This window comes from Ischnura elegans, chromosome X, assembly GCF_921293095.1.
Source record: "Ischnura elegans chromosome X, ioIscEleg1.1, whole genome shotgun sequence".
Lineage (NCBI taxonomy): Eukaryota > Metazoa > Arthropoda > Insecta > Odonata > Coenagrionidae > Ischnura > Ischnura elegans.
Genome location: NC_060259.1, coordinates 11,430,587 through 11,450,343, shown reverse-complemented (window position 1 = coordinate 11,450,343; position 19,757 = coordinate 11,430,587). Strand labels below are relative to the sequence as shown.

Below are 19,757 nucleotides of genomic sequence, written 5' to 3'. Positions count from 1 at the left end.
AACTTGTCAGATTTGGAACAGGAGGGCTCCAAAGATTTGCTGGAGGGCGCACCGGGATACATCCTGGTGTCCTGGCGGCCCAGCACAGGCCTGATAAGCGAATATACAAACAAAAATACTAATAAAAGATGAAACAAAGATATAAGAATGCAAACATATGACGTTGACACAGCAATGGCATGGAGGTAGAATGATGGCTGAAAACACATGGCAAAATTTCACTTCAACCGGAAATCAAACCACAGACCTTCTGCTTTCCAGGCACAAGCTCAGAATGCCACTCCACTGAGATTAATCTTAATTAGAGATGGGTTGGTTCCGGTTCCCGGTTCTCGGTTCTGCCAGTTCTTGGCCTGTGGAACCGTTATCGAGAACTGATCGCATAAAGTCGGTACTTTGGAACCGGATTCAGAATGGTTGCGAGGATTAGAATTTGGCACCAAAAGCCGAAATGGTCTGCTGCAAATTCAAGGCCAAAAAGTGAAATAAGATTTAAAAACTCGTATATTACTTTCCGATTGCATGGCATCCACATTTTTTTCTTTTGAGAATTGCTGGCTGATGTGCGCATTTAAGGGTTTATCAGTTTGTTGCTCTTGCCAGCATTGTAACATTTGCGTAGCCATGGCCGCTTAGGCCACCTTTAAATGAGCTGACTTTATGCTTGCTGCCCATCCTGGAAGTACCTGCTCCATGGCCCAATGAAACGCATTTTAACATTTTTGCCGCATGTGAGGAGAAGGTTTTTGGAGATTGAACGTCAGTGAAAGGGTTAAAGTAACAATTTAAGCTGCATTGCAGAATACAGAATATATTTTGAACTGACTCACAAGTTACAACAAATTAACGCAGGGGCAGATCCAGGATTTCTTTCTGGGGGGGGGGGGGGGGGGGGGGGCACAAGGTACCCTGTAATGCAAAATGAATGCAATGATAATGAGACCATATTAAAAATCTTGCATATTTTTTAAGGGTCTAGGGGGGGGGGGGGGGCACATGCCCCCATGCCTATGAATTAACGGATGATGCCGTCAAATGTTGGGGGAGTTTCACTATTGATCCTGATGCTATACTAACTATCTAAGCAGTGTGTAAACTGTGCTCCAAGCATATTCTGCACAGCCCTTTGAAATCAACATCAACTGCTACAGTTATTAGTGAACACCTGTTCAGTACCGCAGGCAATATTTCTGCCAAAAAAAGAATAGTTAGGGTAAAAATGTTGAATTTTTGAAATCAAAACCTGGAGAAAGAAGCTGCGGCTGCCTGATGTAATGTGACATATTGGTCAATCATGCATTCTTTAACAATGTGTTATTTAAACTTTTTTGCTCTACAAATTAAGTTATGGAGACAATCTTGAGTTTTTTTTTACAGAGCTTTCCTGCTAATTTACATCTTTAGTGAAATTATTTTCATTTACCGATTGTGGTTGTTCATTTAAATTTGCTATTAATTCATATAATAAGAGTTCATCCTTGGAACCGAGTATCAAGAACGGAGAACCGATGGGGGAGAACCGGACCAGTACCAAGAACCAAAAAATTTAAGAACCGACTCATCCTTGCTCTTAATACAAGTGGTTTATGCAACCCATTCCCTCCAGATGTAGCCCATTGTGTTGGCCACGAGATGTCTCCGGACATGGCTCATGCCACCAAGGAAGAAATTCATACAGTAGAGGATATGAAATGAAATACTGACACACGTACACAGCAGGATAAGTATAGCACATGCATTTTAGTTTGCTTCCTGGTCAAGCTGAAAATTTTCCATGTAATTTTGGCCATCATTCCATCTCCACACCACTGCTGCATCAATGTCATGTGTAAGTTTTCCTATCTCTTTGCTTCATCTTCTATTTGTATATATATTTGTATTTTTGCTTATGGCGACCTTGGTGAATGAGAATTTTGTATCAATGTAACCAGAATGGTTAATTTCTTCTTGTTGGGATTGGCATTCCCCAAAATGCATCGACTATATTTATCCTACTGCCTCTGTGAGTGTGTCAATCTTTCATTTCCTCTTCTGAGCATTTCTTTCCTGGTGACCGGAACCATGCACAGAGCCATCTCTTGGCCCACACATTGGGCTACATGTGGGGGGAATTGGTGGGATGACTCCCCCACCAAAAATACTGGTGATAAGAGTAATCTTGGAAACTTGGTGGCCTGAGCATCTGCTAGGAAAGCAAAAAGTATGTGGTTCAATTCCTGGTGAAGGTGAAATTTTTGCAAGTGTTTTTGGCCATCATTCCATTTCCACACCACTGCTGTGTCAACGTCATGTGTTTGTGCTCTTATCTCTTTGCTTCATCTTCTCTACTACTTAAATGATAAATGTATATATTAATGGAAAATAGGATTTATAGGATTTATCTTTAACCTCAACGTTGGATCTGGTCTGAAGGTGAGACATCAACAGTTGACTTGCCAGGACTAACTCAAAACCTATCTGTTGACAAACTGATCAAAATTCAAACATGCTGCCAGTTATGAATGATGCCTAAAAAATAGTAGACACTCATGGCCCAAACTTATTTCCACTCCATGTCTTTTGGTAGGAGGCAAAGCTCATTTTTTCTGATTCAGTGACTCTGAAAAATGTAGGAAAGACATTTTACAAGGGAGAAAAACCCACTTCCCAAGAGGAGCTCGTGCTTGATATCACATCCTACAACACCTCTCTTCAAACACACAAAAAACTGAACCCTCACTGGGTATGCAAACAAAATAGAATGAAAATAAATGTTTCTATAGAACATTTTCAAGTGCTCACCTTGTTTGCATTCAGATCTAACATTGCTCTCGAGTGTGTCCATTTGAATTTGGATTCTCTTGTACTCTCGCTCAGCTTGGGTTGATTTGCGGCGGTAAACAATGAGAACTATCACAAATAAGAAAACCAGGAGAAAGGTTCCTGCCGCAATGCCAGCAATTGCTTCAGGAGGAAATGCATATGGCTTCATGACTTCATATCTCAAGTATCCAATAGGGAATCGTAAACTTCTGCCAACTCGTACTACAACCAGGGGAAGATTTGAGTCAGTCATCACACCATTTTCATCCGTTCCGGATGGCTGAGCGTCTGGAGGCGTGCACACCAGTTGGGTCATTGCCAGTGACGTCACATTGCAAGGCTTTTGCCCTATCGTCACATTAACATCCGATTCATCACTGGCAAGATTCAGATTCTCCCCCTTTTGAAGGAAACAAGAAAATTGCATTTCAGGACAAGATTAACACCATAATCAGTTATACTTGAATGATAAATCAATAATGAATAAATAACGAATGAATGTCACTTCCGTCTGGAGGGAATATTTTTGTCCACGAGAAGCAAACAAAGACACAGAATTCCAAAGCCTCTTTTTAAGCCAAGCAAAGATAATCGTTTTCAATCTGAAAGAAATGGGGTGTTTCTTGAGGCTCAATAAGATACTACAATGGAAATTTTGATGACAAACTGAATTTGAGAAAAGTGAAGGCAATTGGATGAAAATTTTCTTCCAGACGAAACTTAAAATATTGTTAATTAAAAAGGAAAATAAGAAAAGACTGACTGACATTTGAATTTAAAGCATGTGTGTGGGTAAAATCATTTTCCAGTATACCAACTATTAACAACTATAAGCATGAGCCAGTAAAAAATAAAAATATTCCTCATACTTTGAAGTGTTCCAAATGTACAACTATAGTTTCCTAATAAGCATAATTCATCATGAATATCAAAAAGGCTCCATCCTAGTTCTTACCTCAATCACCAATGTATCACCTTTGTAGAGCTTTATGAGGTTAGGGAACTGGAAAAACTTTGGGTCGTCAACATATGTTAACATAGACCTTAAGCTCTGGAAATGCTTTTCCAGATCCTTCACAGCTTCAACGTTATCCATGAGGAATCCTATCCGCAATGATAAGCCAGACTCCTGGTATAACTGCAAGGAGCGTGAAGTCTTCCTGAGGGAGCGTTGAGTTTTGGAATTCAACAGATACCTGTGGTTAACAGGAGGAGATGGGCACTCCATCTGAGCTTGATTTAATACAGTGCATACCTGCAAGATGTAATGAAACAAAAACATAGAAGATTAAAGACTAAAACACGGTTAATACTGGAGTAACGAGTGGATTGAAAATTCCATTATTTTTCCTGAAATGTTTACCGGAGTAAATATTTCACAATGAAACCTTTATGAAAAGATATTTTCAAGTTATTACGATGCTTTATAAGCAATATTTCCAGCATGAATCTCAGTTTGAAACTTTTTTCTGGGAGAGTAAAAACAATCAGAATGTTTCAGGACAAATATTCTTAGGCTCTGAGATTACTTTAAGGACAGTGGCAACTAGCCAATAAGATTCCACATAAATTAGAGATGGCTCAGACAAAAAAAGAATAACTGAAATTCTGTGCACATACTGTTTTGTTGATTGTGTTGGGCTCGTCTTTCAGGAATACAAGCATTTCAGGTTTCTGAATGGTGTCCAGGTTGGTTCCATGAACTGTGATCATTCTTCCACCAGACGCAAAACTTTTCAGAGGTTTGATTTCCAGTATAGTTGGATCCACAGTGTAATTGAAGGGATTTCCTTTCAAGGTGCGGTTAGCGCCATCAATGACGAGGGTCAGCATTTGAATTGTCATTGGCCCAGAACTCCGCGATGTGATGCATGTGATACGACTGCTGGAAGCTTGCGTGGTGTTAACGTGGCATGGTAACTCATCCAAGTACGCAGCAATACTGCTTCCAATATTCATGTACTGCCCAGTGATTGCTAATTGAGTCCCACCACTCTGGGGTCCAAATGGTGGATACACACCTTCCAATTTAATATCCTGCAATTCAAAGAGGAGAGAGTTAGAGATCATAAATGAGGCTTTTACACTATTAAACCACCCGAAGAATAATCATTAAATATTTACCTTATAGCTGAAATGTACTGCAGATTCAGTGTAACCAGCTTCATTTCCAACAATTACAGCAGCTTTATGCTCCCCATCTGACGGTCCCGTGCGGCACACAATGCGAACTGACACCTGGTAATGGATCAACTCACAAGGAGTGTTCCCAATGCTAATTTTTCCTTTGACATCTTCCTCTTTCAATCCCAAGTTGCTGCCCTCAATTGTAACTAGTGTACCACCTTCAATTGGCCCAATTAATGGCTTGATCTATGAAAATAAAGACAGAAATATACAAATAAGGCTTGCATTTCATTATGTGAATCAAATAGCTATTCACTACTAAACTATAACTACATCAATTTTTGATTTTACTTGTGTCATAGGTAAAAAGCAAAAAAGCATTAGGGAAGTCCAGAATTACCATATCAATCCGAGGTTTAGGACACTCATTCACTGCTGTCTGCAAACAACTTTCACTGTAGCTGCAGGTGTTGGCACACCAGGTGCACTGGTATTTGGCATTGCGAGTGACACAGAGGGAGCAATCAGGATGCTCTCGATGAGACCCAAGGATGTCACATTTGTACAAGAAAACATTGATTGTGTCAACGTGATGATTCCTATTCCACACAATGGTGACACTAGCCTGGTATTCCCCAGTATTAGCTTCATATGAGTACTGTAAAACAAATGGAAATAAAAAGGGAATTTAATCATGACTGAGTGAAATAATGAATTTTAATTTTCTCTGTAATATTACATCACTTCAGCAGTATTAACAATGCACCACATGCAAATATTCACCTTTACTAATGACATAATCAGAATTGAAAAATCTTTCCGAGGAGCTGGAAAGTGATTCATACAGTAATAAATATTATCATTAGGAATACTGATTTCTCAATAGGTGGTAAAGTAATTAGGAATGGTCGAATCAGATACATCAGATCCAAATATCCACAGATATTGCACTTCACTTGATAATGAAATCGAATCCAATTTGGCTGAAGACATCAAATCTGAATAAGAAATTTTAAATTAATGGTTCCTAAAATGTGGAAAGAGTTCCGATTCTCTCTTTTCATGCACCAATCCATTGCGATGCTTGTCCTACTCATGAAACATTTCATTGAAAAGCTCTCACAGGGGATATGCAACACAATTTCAGCCATTGACTATTTCAGGGCAAAATATGACAGGCACATAGTGTGAATCTTCCCAAGGGATTGAAAAACCACTGGGGGAAGCTCAGCATAGTGTGATAGTAACTACAGTCCATGCCTCTGACTTTTTCTCTTCTCCAAAACCACACAGACCATAAGTCATTAGCTTTGAAGGAAAATTTCAAGTTACACTTGAACATATTAATACGTTTCATCCCTCCCTCGTTTTACTAACTGTCCCTTTTTGACCTACTTGCTTCAATGCTCCCTGTTTCTAGATGCCTACTGCTAGGTTAGTGACCTATTGGATCCAATTATGTCTAACAACAGCTTTTGGCAATTGGATCACACACATCAGTTTAATAAAACAATGAGACCAAACACGACACCCAACATTTTATAACAAGCAATTCAAAATGCATTTGTATCTGAAAACATCTGACATCTGAAATCAAGGATCCAATCCGGATCCAAAAAAAATACTGGATCCATCTATCCCCAAAATTAATATAAATATATTTTTTTCTGTTCACAAATTAATCAGTTAAGTCATGGTACCAGTCAACATACAATACTAGTTAACTGGGTAATATAATCACTAAAATGTTGAAATTATAATGATTTTCCTCTCTTTTAACCACAGCAACATATGACTTGGAGACTACAGTGGACTCTGGCATTGTGTAGCTTCACAGATAACTTTGCTCAAAGTTTAGCCATATGATAACCTGTGGTCAACATAAGAAACTCCTAAAAACACATTCAATATAATTTTAGATAGGCATGGAAAAAGGAAAATTTTTATCCAAAGAATACCATGTGCATGGAAAATAGGCCAACTAATTTCCCACTTACTGCATTAATAGCAGCTTGGTCCTAAAATTGTCACTTTATTGGCTAATAAATTAGTCCACATCAAAGAGGCTTTAATATATAGTCATAATTTTGCACCCATTGAAAAATTCTACAATATATTTTTGCAGATTACTAGAGTGAATGAGTGAATACCACTGATACAATGCATATCACACAAGAAAAGTAACGAAAAAATAATACCAAAGTTCATAAGGTAACTCAATATGAAAGTAATTTTCTTCAGAACATACTTTTAATGACTGCATGTTTAAAAACTGAAGAACTGTAAAACATACATAAATAAAACAGAAAATTAATTTTCTAAGGTGGCAAATCAGAACTCTTAATACCTACTGAAAGATTTTATCAAAAATATTGCAGCAACACAACACTGCGATCATAGATTTAGACATAAATTCAGGATTTTCATATAAATTATAGACTTTGATCACTCAGCGCAAGACCTGTCCTCCCACTTTGGGAGATGCTAATGTATACTCATCTTCGCCCTCAACTTACTGTGGTCTTGTCACAAATAACAAATCTATTGGCTTCAACCCTGGCTGGTACCATCATTTTTGCACCCTCAATGTTGACTATGCACTGGAATCCAGTATGACCAGCCTGAGGATGAGGAAGGTTCTCCACATCCAAAATAATTTCCTTTGGAACGTTATTTGGGAGAAGTATGCTCTCCTGTGGCAGGCGGAATCGAGGGCAGAAATTTGCGCCATGAGTGACTAAGTGGGAAGGATTCTGCAAAGTAAACAGAAATCGAAACATCAGTTAAATCATTATCAGCTGCATATTATCTCAGGGGATGGTCCCAGAGATGGCAATCAATAAAGCCAAAATCAATCATTGAACCAACATTACTTTTACATGGAATAAACAACTAATTCAGCAAGAAAAGGAGCAAAAAGTTTAGGCATCTGAGGTGGAGCTGAATGAGAATCGAGATGGGGTACACAAGAGAGTATGGTGACTATGGGTTATTCCAGATACATTCAGTTACCTGCTGTAGCATATGAAGGGTTCTCACATTTTCTCCACTGATAACGGTCCTTTGGCAGGAGCTTGTGTTATAGGCACACTTGTTCTCATAAACACACCAGTTGCATGCCCACTGAGACTTGACGCAATCCATACAGGTGACATGGCGGGCACAGTCGAAGAAGGCAAAGTTTCTGCTGACAAAATCCTTGTTGGTTTCCGAGGAACGGACGGATAATGGAACCAGGACATGATCCTTGTCCTCTGGTATTCCTGGACGGGATGAAACAGGAGGAGTGGGGCAGGATAAGCCAGTCACGGTCACGGCAGCATCAATGGGCTCAGCACCACCAAATACACAACGATACTTGGCCCCGGATGGAAGATCAGGTAGTGTCTTAATGGTCAGTTGGACCTGCAGAGGACAAACAATAAACACCATGTCAACCATATTTCTACATACAGCCACAGTAATTATATTTATAAAAGGTAGTCCTTTGAGGAGTGAAAGTGAACATTTCATAGAACCTAATCTATTTTATTTTTCTTAATTTTTTAGTTAATTAACCTCTCAATAATGTAGATAATATACTGAAATCAGCCAATGTCAAATAAACCAAGTGGTTAAGAAACCATTCAGTTTCATTTCTTTCCATAGTACGAAAAAGCTACCCCCAGCTACATATAAGTATATCCCATGACACATAATTTGAAGTATTTTCTTTAGAGCCCTGATTTAAGAACTATATATCTTGTCATCGAAGTAAACCACACATTATTTAGTTGCAGTTGGTCACCTCCTTGATGAATCGCCAAGGGCATGTCTGGATCTGAGGGATGCATAGACCATGTGGATTGTCCAGGGGCCAAAGCAGTAGCATTAACATCAAAATAAATTTTACATCTCCATTCAACCACAATATATTGTTTCTATAAAAAATATAAAGAAAACCGAGAAGCCGTAGAAAAATAGAATTATGCAGTGCAGTATCAAGAAAAAAATATGCACTACAGGCATCATTACATCATAGAGTACAGACATAGACATTACAGGGCGAGAATAATTTTGGATGTACAACAGTATAGAGAGTAGAATTTTCCAGGCATTTCAGTTGAATTCCCAGACGATTCAACAATATTTCTGCATTGATGAAATTCCATGATTTTTCCATATCTTACAGATCAGTGCAAGCCAGTGGCGGCTGGTAGTCATTTATCCAGGGTTTGCATTAGAGCAGATACAGGATGATTTAATTATATTATGTTAATACTAATCCATGAGCATCATATTTCGTCGTAATAGAATACATAGCATGCAAGACATACCACTGGTACAGTCTACCCTTAAAATTGCATGAACAGAAATGGATTAGTATTAACATAATATAATTAAAGCATGCTACTGAAAACTAACTAACTACTTCTAACCACACCTTTACAAGTGACGGTAGGTGAAATTCATTCTCCTTTCCTTCTTCCGAGCGAACCTGTCTATCACCTTGTCATTGAAACCTTCGATAGCATCCTGGAAATATTTTCAATTGACAACATCGCCAAAGCAGTGAGCCTGTACTCGTCCATCTGGCTACGTAAGAATGTTTTAACACGTTTAAGGGTTGAAAAAATCCTCTTTCTTGCGTTTATTAAATCAAATCTGTCAATTTTCGTCAATTTGTTTTCTAAAAACTGTTAATAATAGATTTGGCTTTCATACATCAAAATTCGAAGTTAATGGAACGAAATCTACGAAAATACCAAGCGCTCAAAGCTGGGCAACTTGATTTTAAACATTTGAAGAGCGCATGCCTTCCGCTTACCTCGTCCCGCCCGAGCACCCTCAAGCGATCGCAGCTAGACATGGGCGGTAGGGGAGACCGGGGCACGTTGGCCCAATTTTTTTACATTTAAAAATTTTTTTTTTGCATAGTTAACTTTATGAAATTATTGCTAAATTATAGAACAGTCTTTCTAAATATGGATGGCAATAATTAAACTTGAATATATGAGTTATAAATTCACAAAAATAAATAAATACTGGGCATATGACAGGTGGGCCAATCTGCCCCTACATCGGGGTAAGTTGGCCCAGCGGCTGGGGCACGTTGGCCCATGTATTTTTTGATAACCTGAACTAGTATGATTTTTGGAAATCAAAATAAAACTAATAGTTATTAAGAAATATATTTCAATTAATGTAACCATTATACTAAAACAACGGGAAAGCTTTAAATTATTAGGATTTCTGGCGTGCTAATACAAACCACTTGACTTTTGTGACTGTCCAGATGCAAAGGATCAGCACAATTATTGCTCTTGCGTAAGAGTTAGCGGATTTCATTGTTCACACATGTCTAATGAGCACAACGCTCGCAATTTGTGCACTAAATACATTGTGCTCCAGGCTGACCGTCGAAAAAGGCACACTTAAGGCACAACGAATCTTCATCTTCCTATATCGGACGCACGTATTTTATTTTTTTTTTGCTCCAGTTGACATGCGTTACATTGTGATACTATGTTACGTTCAAATAAATGTCTGTCTTCACCACTGCGCTTATATTTTAGTAGCCTCTGTGAATTTAATTGAGTCTTTGTGTCTAATCAGTTCAGACGAAACCCAACGCTCCCAAAGACGACTAATCACAGACCCAGCGGAATCTCTGGAGTTGACTATTGATGCAAGCTTACCCTCAAATGTAACAGAAAATAATCCATGTAAGTGAGGAAGGGGTAATCCAGCTTTCGAGATCAATTTAAATTGTAATCCAATTCTTCCTACTGAAGAGGCAAAAAAATGCGTAAGTCCACTCGACTTCTTTTATTTTTCTCGGACGAACTGCTTAAGCACATTTGCATTAACAGTGACATATATGCTAACCAGAAAAATGTAAATCTAACTTTGGAGAAGGAGGAACGTATGACATGATAAAGTCGGGTAATATAACATGTAATACTAATGTCATACTACGATAAATACCCTAATAAACGTATGTGTTGGTCCAAAAAGGTAACAAAACTTAACAAAAGGGACTTCCCCACACTCTTGTTGGCAAGAATGCATTGTAATCGACTTGAAAAAATATTAAGTCATTTACACCTGAATGATAACTCATTTCATGATGTAAGTGACCGTCTATTCAAAATTAGGCCATTTTTGACGAAGGAATGCATAGGACGTGGCATGTTGGCCCGGGTGGCCAACGTGCCCCGTCGCTGGGCCAACCTGCCCCATCGGCATGTTTACAATATTTTCTATTCGTTACTAAACTCACTGAAGCAATTTAGATTGTATACCACGCAGACGCTATCCTTAAACTATGAGCTTTAATTATAGTAGTCAACTATTGGGCCCAAATTGATCAAAACTTAAATAACACACATTTAACCTAGGAGTCGAATTTTACTGAAACACGCGTAAATAAAATTAATCGCTACAACTTATCAAAAACTGCTCCGCCAGTCATAATGGTGTTGTGGAGAAAGGGGAAGTGTGCTACCAACCTTCTGATAGATTCCTAGCATGATTCAGTGTCTATTGTATGAATTAACTCGACTGGGCCATCCTGCTCCTATGGCCAACGTGCCCCGGTCTCCCCTACTTAAAAAGTACCGGTATTTTAGTGATGAGTATTAAAAAGCAATAATAGTACTCTCCCGGTAAGTAGTACCGGCGAAAAAATACCGGTATGCCGGTACTTTCCTAATTAATAAAATATGTTAAAAAGTTGAGATTTAACGCTTGTCTTACCCTAATTATCCGGTATTTCGGCAAATTAGCGTAACATACAGAAAGAATACACTGAAAAAATCATTAACTGGATTTTTTTACGAAAATTTATCGGAAAAATAGACGGAGGCTAGATTCTTTAATAGTGAGAAGGGTGATAGCGATGAAGTTTTTAAAGGCAATGATTTTGGTGCATACCATTGAATTTTGTTGTTTACCTGGGGTATATGAAGTGTGAAGTTCTCACGGGAACTCTATCAGATGACTTGTTTTCATAAAGCCACCGGTTTTTTTGTCGGACTCGAGACCAACATTAGAACGTCTTCTGCCGAGAACTTATGATGAAAAGTCTTCTTATTCACAGAGCTTACATTGTCAGTCTGTGATAACCTAGAAAAAGCTCGTCTGACATTTAATTTTTAACGTTAGACATTTAATCAGACGTTAAGACATTTAATTTTATGATTTTACACGACAAGAATCGGTGTTAGTTATGGCTAAAATACTGCGATCGAATAAAATTTGACGTGTAGGTCGCTGTTCCATATATTTCAGAGAAAGAAATACATATGTGGAGTTCGATCACTTTGACTTTTCTTGCCTTATTTGAGTAAATAAATATCGTCTATATCAATAATGATAACACTTGTCTCGAACTCACAGTTTTGTAGAAGTACCGTTAAATGATGAGAAAACAAGAAAGAAACTAATGAAGGAGGACACATCTTAATAATTAAGAAGTAAAATTAATTTGGTCGTCTTTTGGTGGTTCACTTGATTGGCTGTAATTAAAAAACGAGAAACGGATGAACGTTGTTAATACTTTAAAAAGTTGATAACTATTGTAAACAAGATTAAGCTTGATAGAAATGCCTATAGCATGATAGCATCGCTATTTTTCAGTCTCTTCCGACGTTGATCAACTGTATCAGTGCTTATACCATCAGTTTAAATTAAAATAAACAGATGGTATTATTTTTAATGTGTGCTTAAATACAAGTTGTGCACAAATTGCATACGTCTGCATCTACATTTTCTTGTCTCTTGTTATGATTACTAGAAAAATATCCATTTCATTAATTAAATAAACACTTCTTGCTGAAAGCCAATGTGAATTGGTGTTTCTTTCTTGGAAATGGCCAAGGAGGTTGTAAATACTAACAATTAACTATTAAAATAACTAAATATATTAACAACCGGAAAGATTGATATATTATCAACATTCAACTGTTTAAGTAGCTGGGTAGGTAGTTGATTTATAACGCACAAGATGGCAGCGCCGTCGAAATACCGGTATTTCTAGTACCGGTACTCCGGTAGTACCACTAAAAAAATACTGGCCGGTACTACCGAAGTAGAAAAAAAATAGTACTCGGTACTACCGAATACCGGTATTTTTTGCCCATGCCTAATCGCAGCCTTTGGCTGGGAACTAACCATAGATCTTTCATATAGGAAAGTATAAAAGAAAGTATAAGTTTTCTGTATAAAAGATCTATGGAACTAACAACAGATACCATAGAGAAAGTGAAATACGTTGCGTGCGTGCATAGACCGAATTTGCGGCCGGCGCGATACCACGGGATCGCTCACTTAACAGAGCGGTGAATTCGCCAAGGAGATAGCTGCAGCGTTCGGAGCTTCATAACACATCCATAAGTAGACAGGATTTTTATCCTTTTCGTTATAAAGGAATAGTTATCTTCTATAATTCATTCATCTTTGGGTGTGCAGTTGCTAACATGCGTATATGCACACGCCGCCACTGGTGGAAGCCCTGATGTTTGTTTTTAATGCCCCGTTCACATAACCATCATTCTTAGGCCCGCCAGCGTAACATGACGTCAGAACCAACGCGCGTTCACTGTTACCATGGTTAGACACTGGCGATATCTGATGAGTGGTAAAGTAATTCCAAGTGAAAAATGAATCTACGAGAGCGAATAACCTGTTGGAAGGAAATAGAGAATGTGCGGGGAAATGTTCTTGTGTTAATTGCAATGATTTTCAACGTATGTGTATATTATGAGCTGATTATGAATTAAATATTGCATTCCAGCATCGTCGAGCATTGTTCCTTGCTAAGTAGAAGTTAATTCAGATGTGTCCGTCCAACTAATCATTTCATCGATACCGTGGTTTGCATTTTTCTACTGCTCTATTGAATACGAATGAAAGCGCCAATTAGTGATAATTAGGTTGGTATGAACAACACATACTACTATTTGCCCTTTGATTCGGTTGTGTTGACAAATCATTGATGTTGGAGAAGAAATGAGGACCTAATCTTGAGCCTTACTAGTGGTGATTTGGGATTGAGAAACACTTGTTGCTGCATTACTGTCTTAGCAATTATTGTTTTCTGATTTTGACAAAGGACATGATTCAATCTGATGCTTTACCGCAAATTATAACTATTTTACTTCAATTAAATGGTGGACGAATAACTTGCAGAAATGTGACTGGATTGTCGAAATTAAACTTATGAAATAAGAGAGAGGACGTGGTATTTTTTGTAATATGTAGTATCACCCGACGCTACGAACTTTATTTTCTCTAGTTATATCTAACTAGCAGACAACATGATATTTTATATTGATATGCGAGGAACTTTTGTTCAAGGATGAACATAAGTCATCTGTTTCAAATTGGGACAAAGAACTTACCAAAACATTAAAATCATTGTGACCATCGGATTTCTATTAACGTAGTTTCGCACATTTTACATAATTCTAGCAAAATATTTATAGAGAATACTCAATACGTCCGTAACAATACAATGCGAGCTAATGGCTAATTCACTACGAACTATAGTATATCGCATAACTTAAATAACAGGTTTAAAATCTCATAATATACAACAAATTACGGAATGAATACATAACACTTTCCTTAGAATTAATTCTGACGAATATATTTCAACGATAACGGCCGTCTCCTCTCCGAATGCTTTACTTTCTGTTTTCATTCCTCCTATCCCACCTTGATGCTGCTTCGTCTTATTCTTTTTCTAACCAGCTTTTAACCAACTTGCGTTCACACACGCACAGTGGCGGCGCGTGCGTATACGCACGTTAGCAAGTGCACACCCAAAGATGAATGAATTTTAAAAGAAAACTATCCCTTTGCAACGAGAAGGATAAAAATCCTGTCTCCATATGCAAGAAACATGAAGCTCCGAACGCTACAGCTATCTCCTTTTCGAATTCACCGCTCTACAAGTGTGCGATCCCGTGGCATCGCGCCGGGCGCATTTTCGGTCTATGCGATCGCTTGAGGGCAAGGTGCGTATAATAGGGCAAGGTGCCTATTATACGCACCTTGGCTTGAGGGTGCTCTGGCGGGACGAAGTAAGCGGGGGGGGGGGGGGGGGGGGGGGGGGGGGTATGTACAGTTCAAATGGGTGATGGGAGCAGACTCAAAACGATGCGAGTGCGCACGCGCATATTTTTGGTGTGTGACTCGCAGGTAGTGTAGTGGTGTAGCCGCCACCTACGCTACCTGCGCCCATGATCCTAGTCCGTCTACAGAGTCATCTGTATGGCCGTTTTCCTTACTACTTCCTCATAGGGTGTAAGGAAAGGAGAATGAATTTCACCTACCGTCACTTGTAAAGGTGTGTTTAGAATAATTATTTTTATGCATGCTGGTATTATTTCTGTTCATGCAATTTTAAGGGTAGAATATACCAGTGATATGTTTTGCTTGCTATGTATTCTATTACGACGAAATATGATGCTCATGAATTAGTATTAACATAATATAATTAAATCATCCTATATCTGCTCTAATGCACACCCTAGATAAATTACCACCAGCCGCCACTGCACACGCATAAACTACCGCCAACCATGTTCGGAAAACGGTGGTCAGAATCCCAACCACGGTTAACGGTAACTTGCGTTCACACCTCGTTTTGTAACCATGGTCGGGGCTGAACGGCGTAAAAAGAACGTAGTGTGAATAAAGCGTTGAGCATACAGGTTTTTCAAGTGAAGAATTACATTTCAATTTAAAAATTACGATTCAATTGAATGTAAAAAATAATTGATACATATTGACCATTTTTATATAAAATTGATCTCACGGCAAACAAGGGCGTACCCAGGATCAAAAATAGGAGGGGGGGGGGGGGGCAAGCCATATGCCCCGTTCACACTACGTTCTTTTTACGCCGGTTAGCCCCGACCATGGTTACAAAACGAGGTGTAAACGCAAGTTCCCGTTAACCGTGGTTGGGATTCTGACCACCGTTTTCCGACCATGGTTGGCGGTAGTTCATGCGTGTGTGAACGCAAGTTGGTTAAAAGCTGGTTAGAAAAAGAAGAAGGCGAAGCAGCAACGAAGTGGGATAGGGGGAAAGAAAACAGAAAATAAAGCATTCGAAGAGGAGACGGCCGTTATTGTAGAATTATATTCGTCAGAATTAATTCTAAGGAAAGTGTTATAGATTCATTCTGTAATTTGTTGCATATTATCAGATTTTAAACCTGATTTAAGTTATGCGATATACTATATAGTTCGTAGTGAATTAGCTATTAGCTCGTATTGTATTGTTACGGACAGATTGAATAATCGATATAAATATTTTGCTAGAATTAAGTAAAGTGTGCGAAACTACCATAATGAAAATCCGAAGGTCACAATAATTTTAATGTTTTGGTAAGAGTTCTTTGTCCCAGTTTAAAAAAGATCACTTATGTTCATCCTAGAACAAAAGTTCTTCCCATATCAATATAAAATATCAGGCTAACGGCTAGTCAGATATAACTATAGAAAATAAATTTAGAAACGTTGGGTGATACTACATATCGCAAAAAATACCACGTTATCTCTCTTATTTCATAAGTTAAATTTCAACAATCGTCACATTTCTGCAAGTTATTCGTCCACATTTGTGAAAGAGTTTTAATTTACGGTTTAGCATCAGATTGGATCATGTCCTTTGTCAAAATCAGAAAACAATTATAATTGCTATAAGAATGTAATGCAGCGAAAAGTGAATCTCCATCCCAAATCACAAGTTCTCATGTCTCAAGATTAGGTCCTCGATTTTCTTCACCTACATCAATGATTTGTCAACACATCCGAATCAAGGGCAAGTAGTATTATATGTTGTTGATATCAACCTAATTATCACTAATATTCGCTTTTATTCGTATTGAATAGAGCAGTAGAAGAATGCAAGCCACACTATCGATGAAATGATTAGTTGGACGGACACATGTGAATTACCTTCTACGTAGCAAGGAACAATGATTGTCGACGCTGGAATGCAATTTTTAATTCATAAGCAGCTCATAATATGCACATACGTTGAAAATCATTGCAATTAACACAAGAACCTTTCCCTGCACATTCTCTATTTCCTTCCAACAGGTTATTCGCTCTCGTAGATTCATTTTTCACTTGCACTTACTTTACCACTCATCAGATGTCGCCAGTGTCTAACCATGGTAAGTGTGAACGCACGATAGTTCTGACGTCATCTTACGCTGGTTGAGAATAATGGCAGTGTGAACGGGGCAATAGTTGTTCAAGTTATGGGTAACATTTAAGCATGGAAAAGGCGGATGAAACAAACATTTTAAGGAAACTAACTGCTGTTCATTAGTTTTAAAAATTATTTGCTTTAAAAAATATTATTTTCCTTAAAGACATTTGCGATTTTTGCTTCTGGAGGGGCAGCTGCCCCCTCCTGCCCCTCGCTGGGTACGCCCATGACGGCGCAGTAACCTCACCCTTGCCTTTATGCAGAACCGTTGACCATGAAACTTACCTTAACACCTGCCGAGAAATTGATCAACGTGAATTCGTATACCTATGCCAAATGAAATGGCGGTGAATATTATCGGTTTAAAACATTGTCATGGAGACACTCAATGCATCATTTGAGCACCAGGTAAGCGGGACCCCATCTTACATCATACACCTATTCCAACTGAACGCAGCTGATGAACTGACCGAAAACCTGTTTCGCAATTGGCCCAGCAAATCAGGAGAATCACAAAATACGAACTTTCGAGTATAACAAACCTCCGCGACAGCTCTGTATGACACAGTGACTAACACCACGGAAAGGAATTAAAAATGAACGGTTAGCAAAACTTGGCATTAAAAAACGGAAATATTCATCTGCATTTACATACTACCCCGCGAGCAGTCTCAACAGGCAGGGGACACCAGCCGTTCACAAAATAAAAATGAAATAAGCATAGGCCTAGCTTTTATTTAGGTAAGCCCATTATTGTTCGAGGGTAAAACGAATTCCTATACCTATCTATTCCACAAAACATCTCTTAATTTATCGTTTCTCTCGGGTCTGGAAATATAGTTGGGTTCTAATATGATCTTTTACGCGTCGATCAGAAAGATTCTTAATTGCTCCAGCAGTCAATACGGCGAAGCGTTCCATCACCAACATCAAAATCAATTATGTACTCTATCACTATATAACTTGCCTCCTCCACTCCATCAAACAATGCAGCCCATCAGTGAAGCGACACCAGCGGCCGAGGTGGAACATGATGCCCACGGTCTCACACAGAAACGACGACATGACGTGCACCCTTGCACATTACGTACAAACAGAGGAAACAACGACTGGCGCCAGAGCGCTGGCGTTGATCGGATCCTCGGCACACCATTCGATACGTTTATGGAAAAAATGAAAGGCGACAATAATCGTGACCGCAGGAGAGCTGGAAAGGGGGGTTTAGAGAGTGGGGGCCGATGGCGCCAACAATTGGCGCCGGGACCTGACAAATGAGAGCCATCTGGCGCAAGGAGAGCGAAACCGAGCGGTGTGTGAGGATGTTTTTTGGCAGTCGTTGAGGCAAAGAGGGCCTTTGAAGAGGCCGACACACGTTCGGGCACGCATCGCAGGAAGTGGAAGCACCCTTCCCTCCCACACGGAGAGAAAAAGAAAAAACAACACGAAAAACATGCAAGCGGATCGGGGGAGTAATACAGTTCTACGAACTGCCGCCTCAGTACGCAGCGACAGACTGGGAGGGCCAAGATCAATGCAAGGCTCGTATCAATTAATGCATCCTTCGTCTGTACCCTGTTATTTGCATTCAGTTTTTCTATCATGCAGTTCTGGATTTTTACTCCCATAGCAGTTCCAATTACAGTTCTTGTTAGACGGCCGCATCGGTATATCAGCGCTTCGGTGGTACGTAGGTACGTTCCGTTTTGCTAGTGCGCCCCAATTATGTACTTGAGTGAATACATAATATGTACTAAGGTGGTATGCTGTAATTGAGGGGCCGAAGAGCAACAAATGAGGGCATCATTGCCGTGCTTCCGATTTCTTCGCATGGTTTCCGGAAGTGCTTCTGAGCTCCAATAAAACTACTCTGCTATAGAATTCACTCTGTGAGTGATATGATGAGATTAATTAAAAATTTTTACATAGTATTTACCTGTAATTTTCTGAAATTAGCCTTGCAAGTGAATTTTCGAACCAGAGTGTTTGGGTTTCCCAGGGCGTCCTTTGGAGTTCGAGGCAGCCAACTAGATCCTCGCCTATGCCCCTGATGTATTCAATTGACGATTCCTCCGAACACTGAGACTATCACTGAATACCACGCATCTCGTAAAATATATTTAAATAATTCAGAATACGTACTTCATATTTGCTTTGTTTCACTCATTTCAGGGGGAAGGGGGGGGGGGGAGTGGACCCCTTGCCCCCCCTACCTCCAGATTGCCCCAATAATGATTTCTGCAATAAAATTACGACGGCTATGGAGAGGGAAAGGAGCGAGAAAGTGCTGGACATGGAGGGAAGAGGAGTGGGGACTTTTGGATGAGATAGGGAGGGGACAGCGGGTTTGGATGGAGGAGCGGGGAGGGGATGTTGAAAACGGTGTTAGAGGGTAGAATGCTGGGTAAACGAGGGAGAGGAATGAAATGAGAATAAGATTTTTAGACAGAATGAAAGGAAGTAGGCCTTACTGTGAAACGAAGAGACAACTCTTAGTTGGGAAGGGATAGAAGCGGGAGTGATTCGCAAACATTTTCCAAGTGCAATCCCCTAGACCGTTGAAATAGCATTAACAATGGTTGACGAGGGGCTGCCAAAGGCGCTAAAGCGCTTGGCAACT

At 39.2% G+C, this 19,757-nt stretch overlaps 1 protein-coding gene across 6 annotated transcripts in view; it reads right to left on the bottom strand.

Moving 5' to 3' along the window:
- The window catches only part of LOC124171785 (plexin-B), a 615,725-nt gene that overhangs the window by 35,247 nt on the left and 560,721 nt on the right, over positions 1-19,757 (bottom strand). For 3 of the 6 annotated variants that reach the window (XM_046551100.1, XM_046551104.1, XM_046551102.1), the window contains exons 7-13: positions 7,942-8,334; positions 7,446-7,682; positions 5,330-5,587; positions 4,927-5,175; positions 4,423-4,839; positions 3,758-4,057; positions 2,782-3,202 (exon numbers count right to left, since the gene is read on the bottom strand). In XM_046551100.1, the coding sequence (XP_046407056.1) occupies positions 2,782-3,202; positions 3,758-4,057; positions 4,423-4,839; positions 4,927-5,175; positions 5,330-5,587; positions 7,446-7,682; positions 7,942-8,334 (2,275 nt within the window). The remainder of the gene's footprint in view (positions 1-2,781; positions 3,203-3,757; positions 4,058-4,422; positions 4,840-4,926; positions 5,176-5,329; positions 5,588-7,445; positions 7,683-7,941; positions 8,335-19,757) is intronic. The other 3 variants (XM_046551101.1, XM_046551103.1, XM_046551105.1) reach the window with 1 other exon arrangement.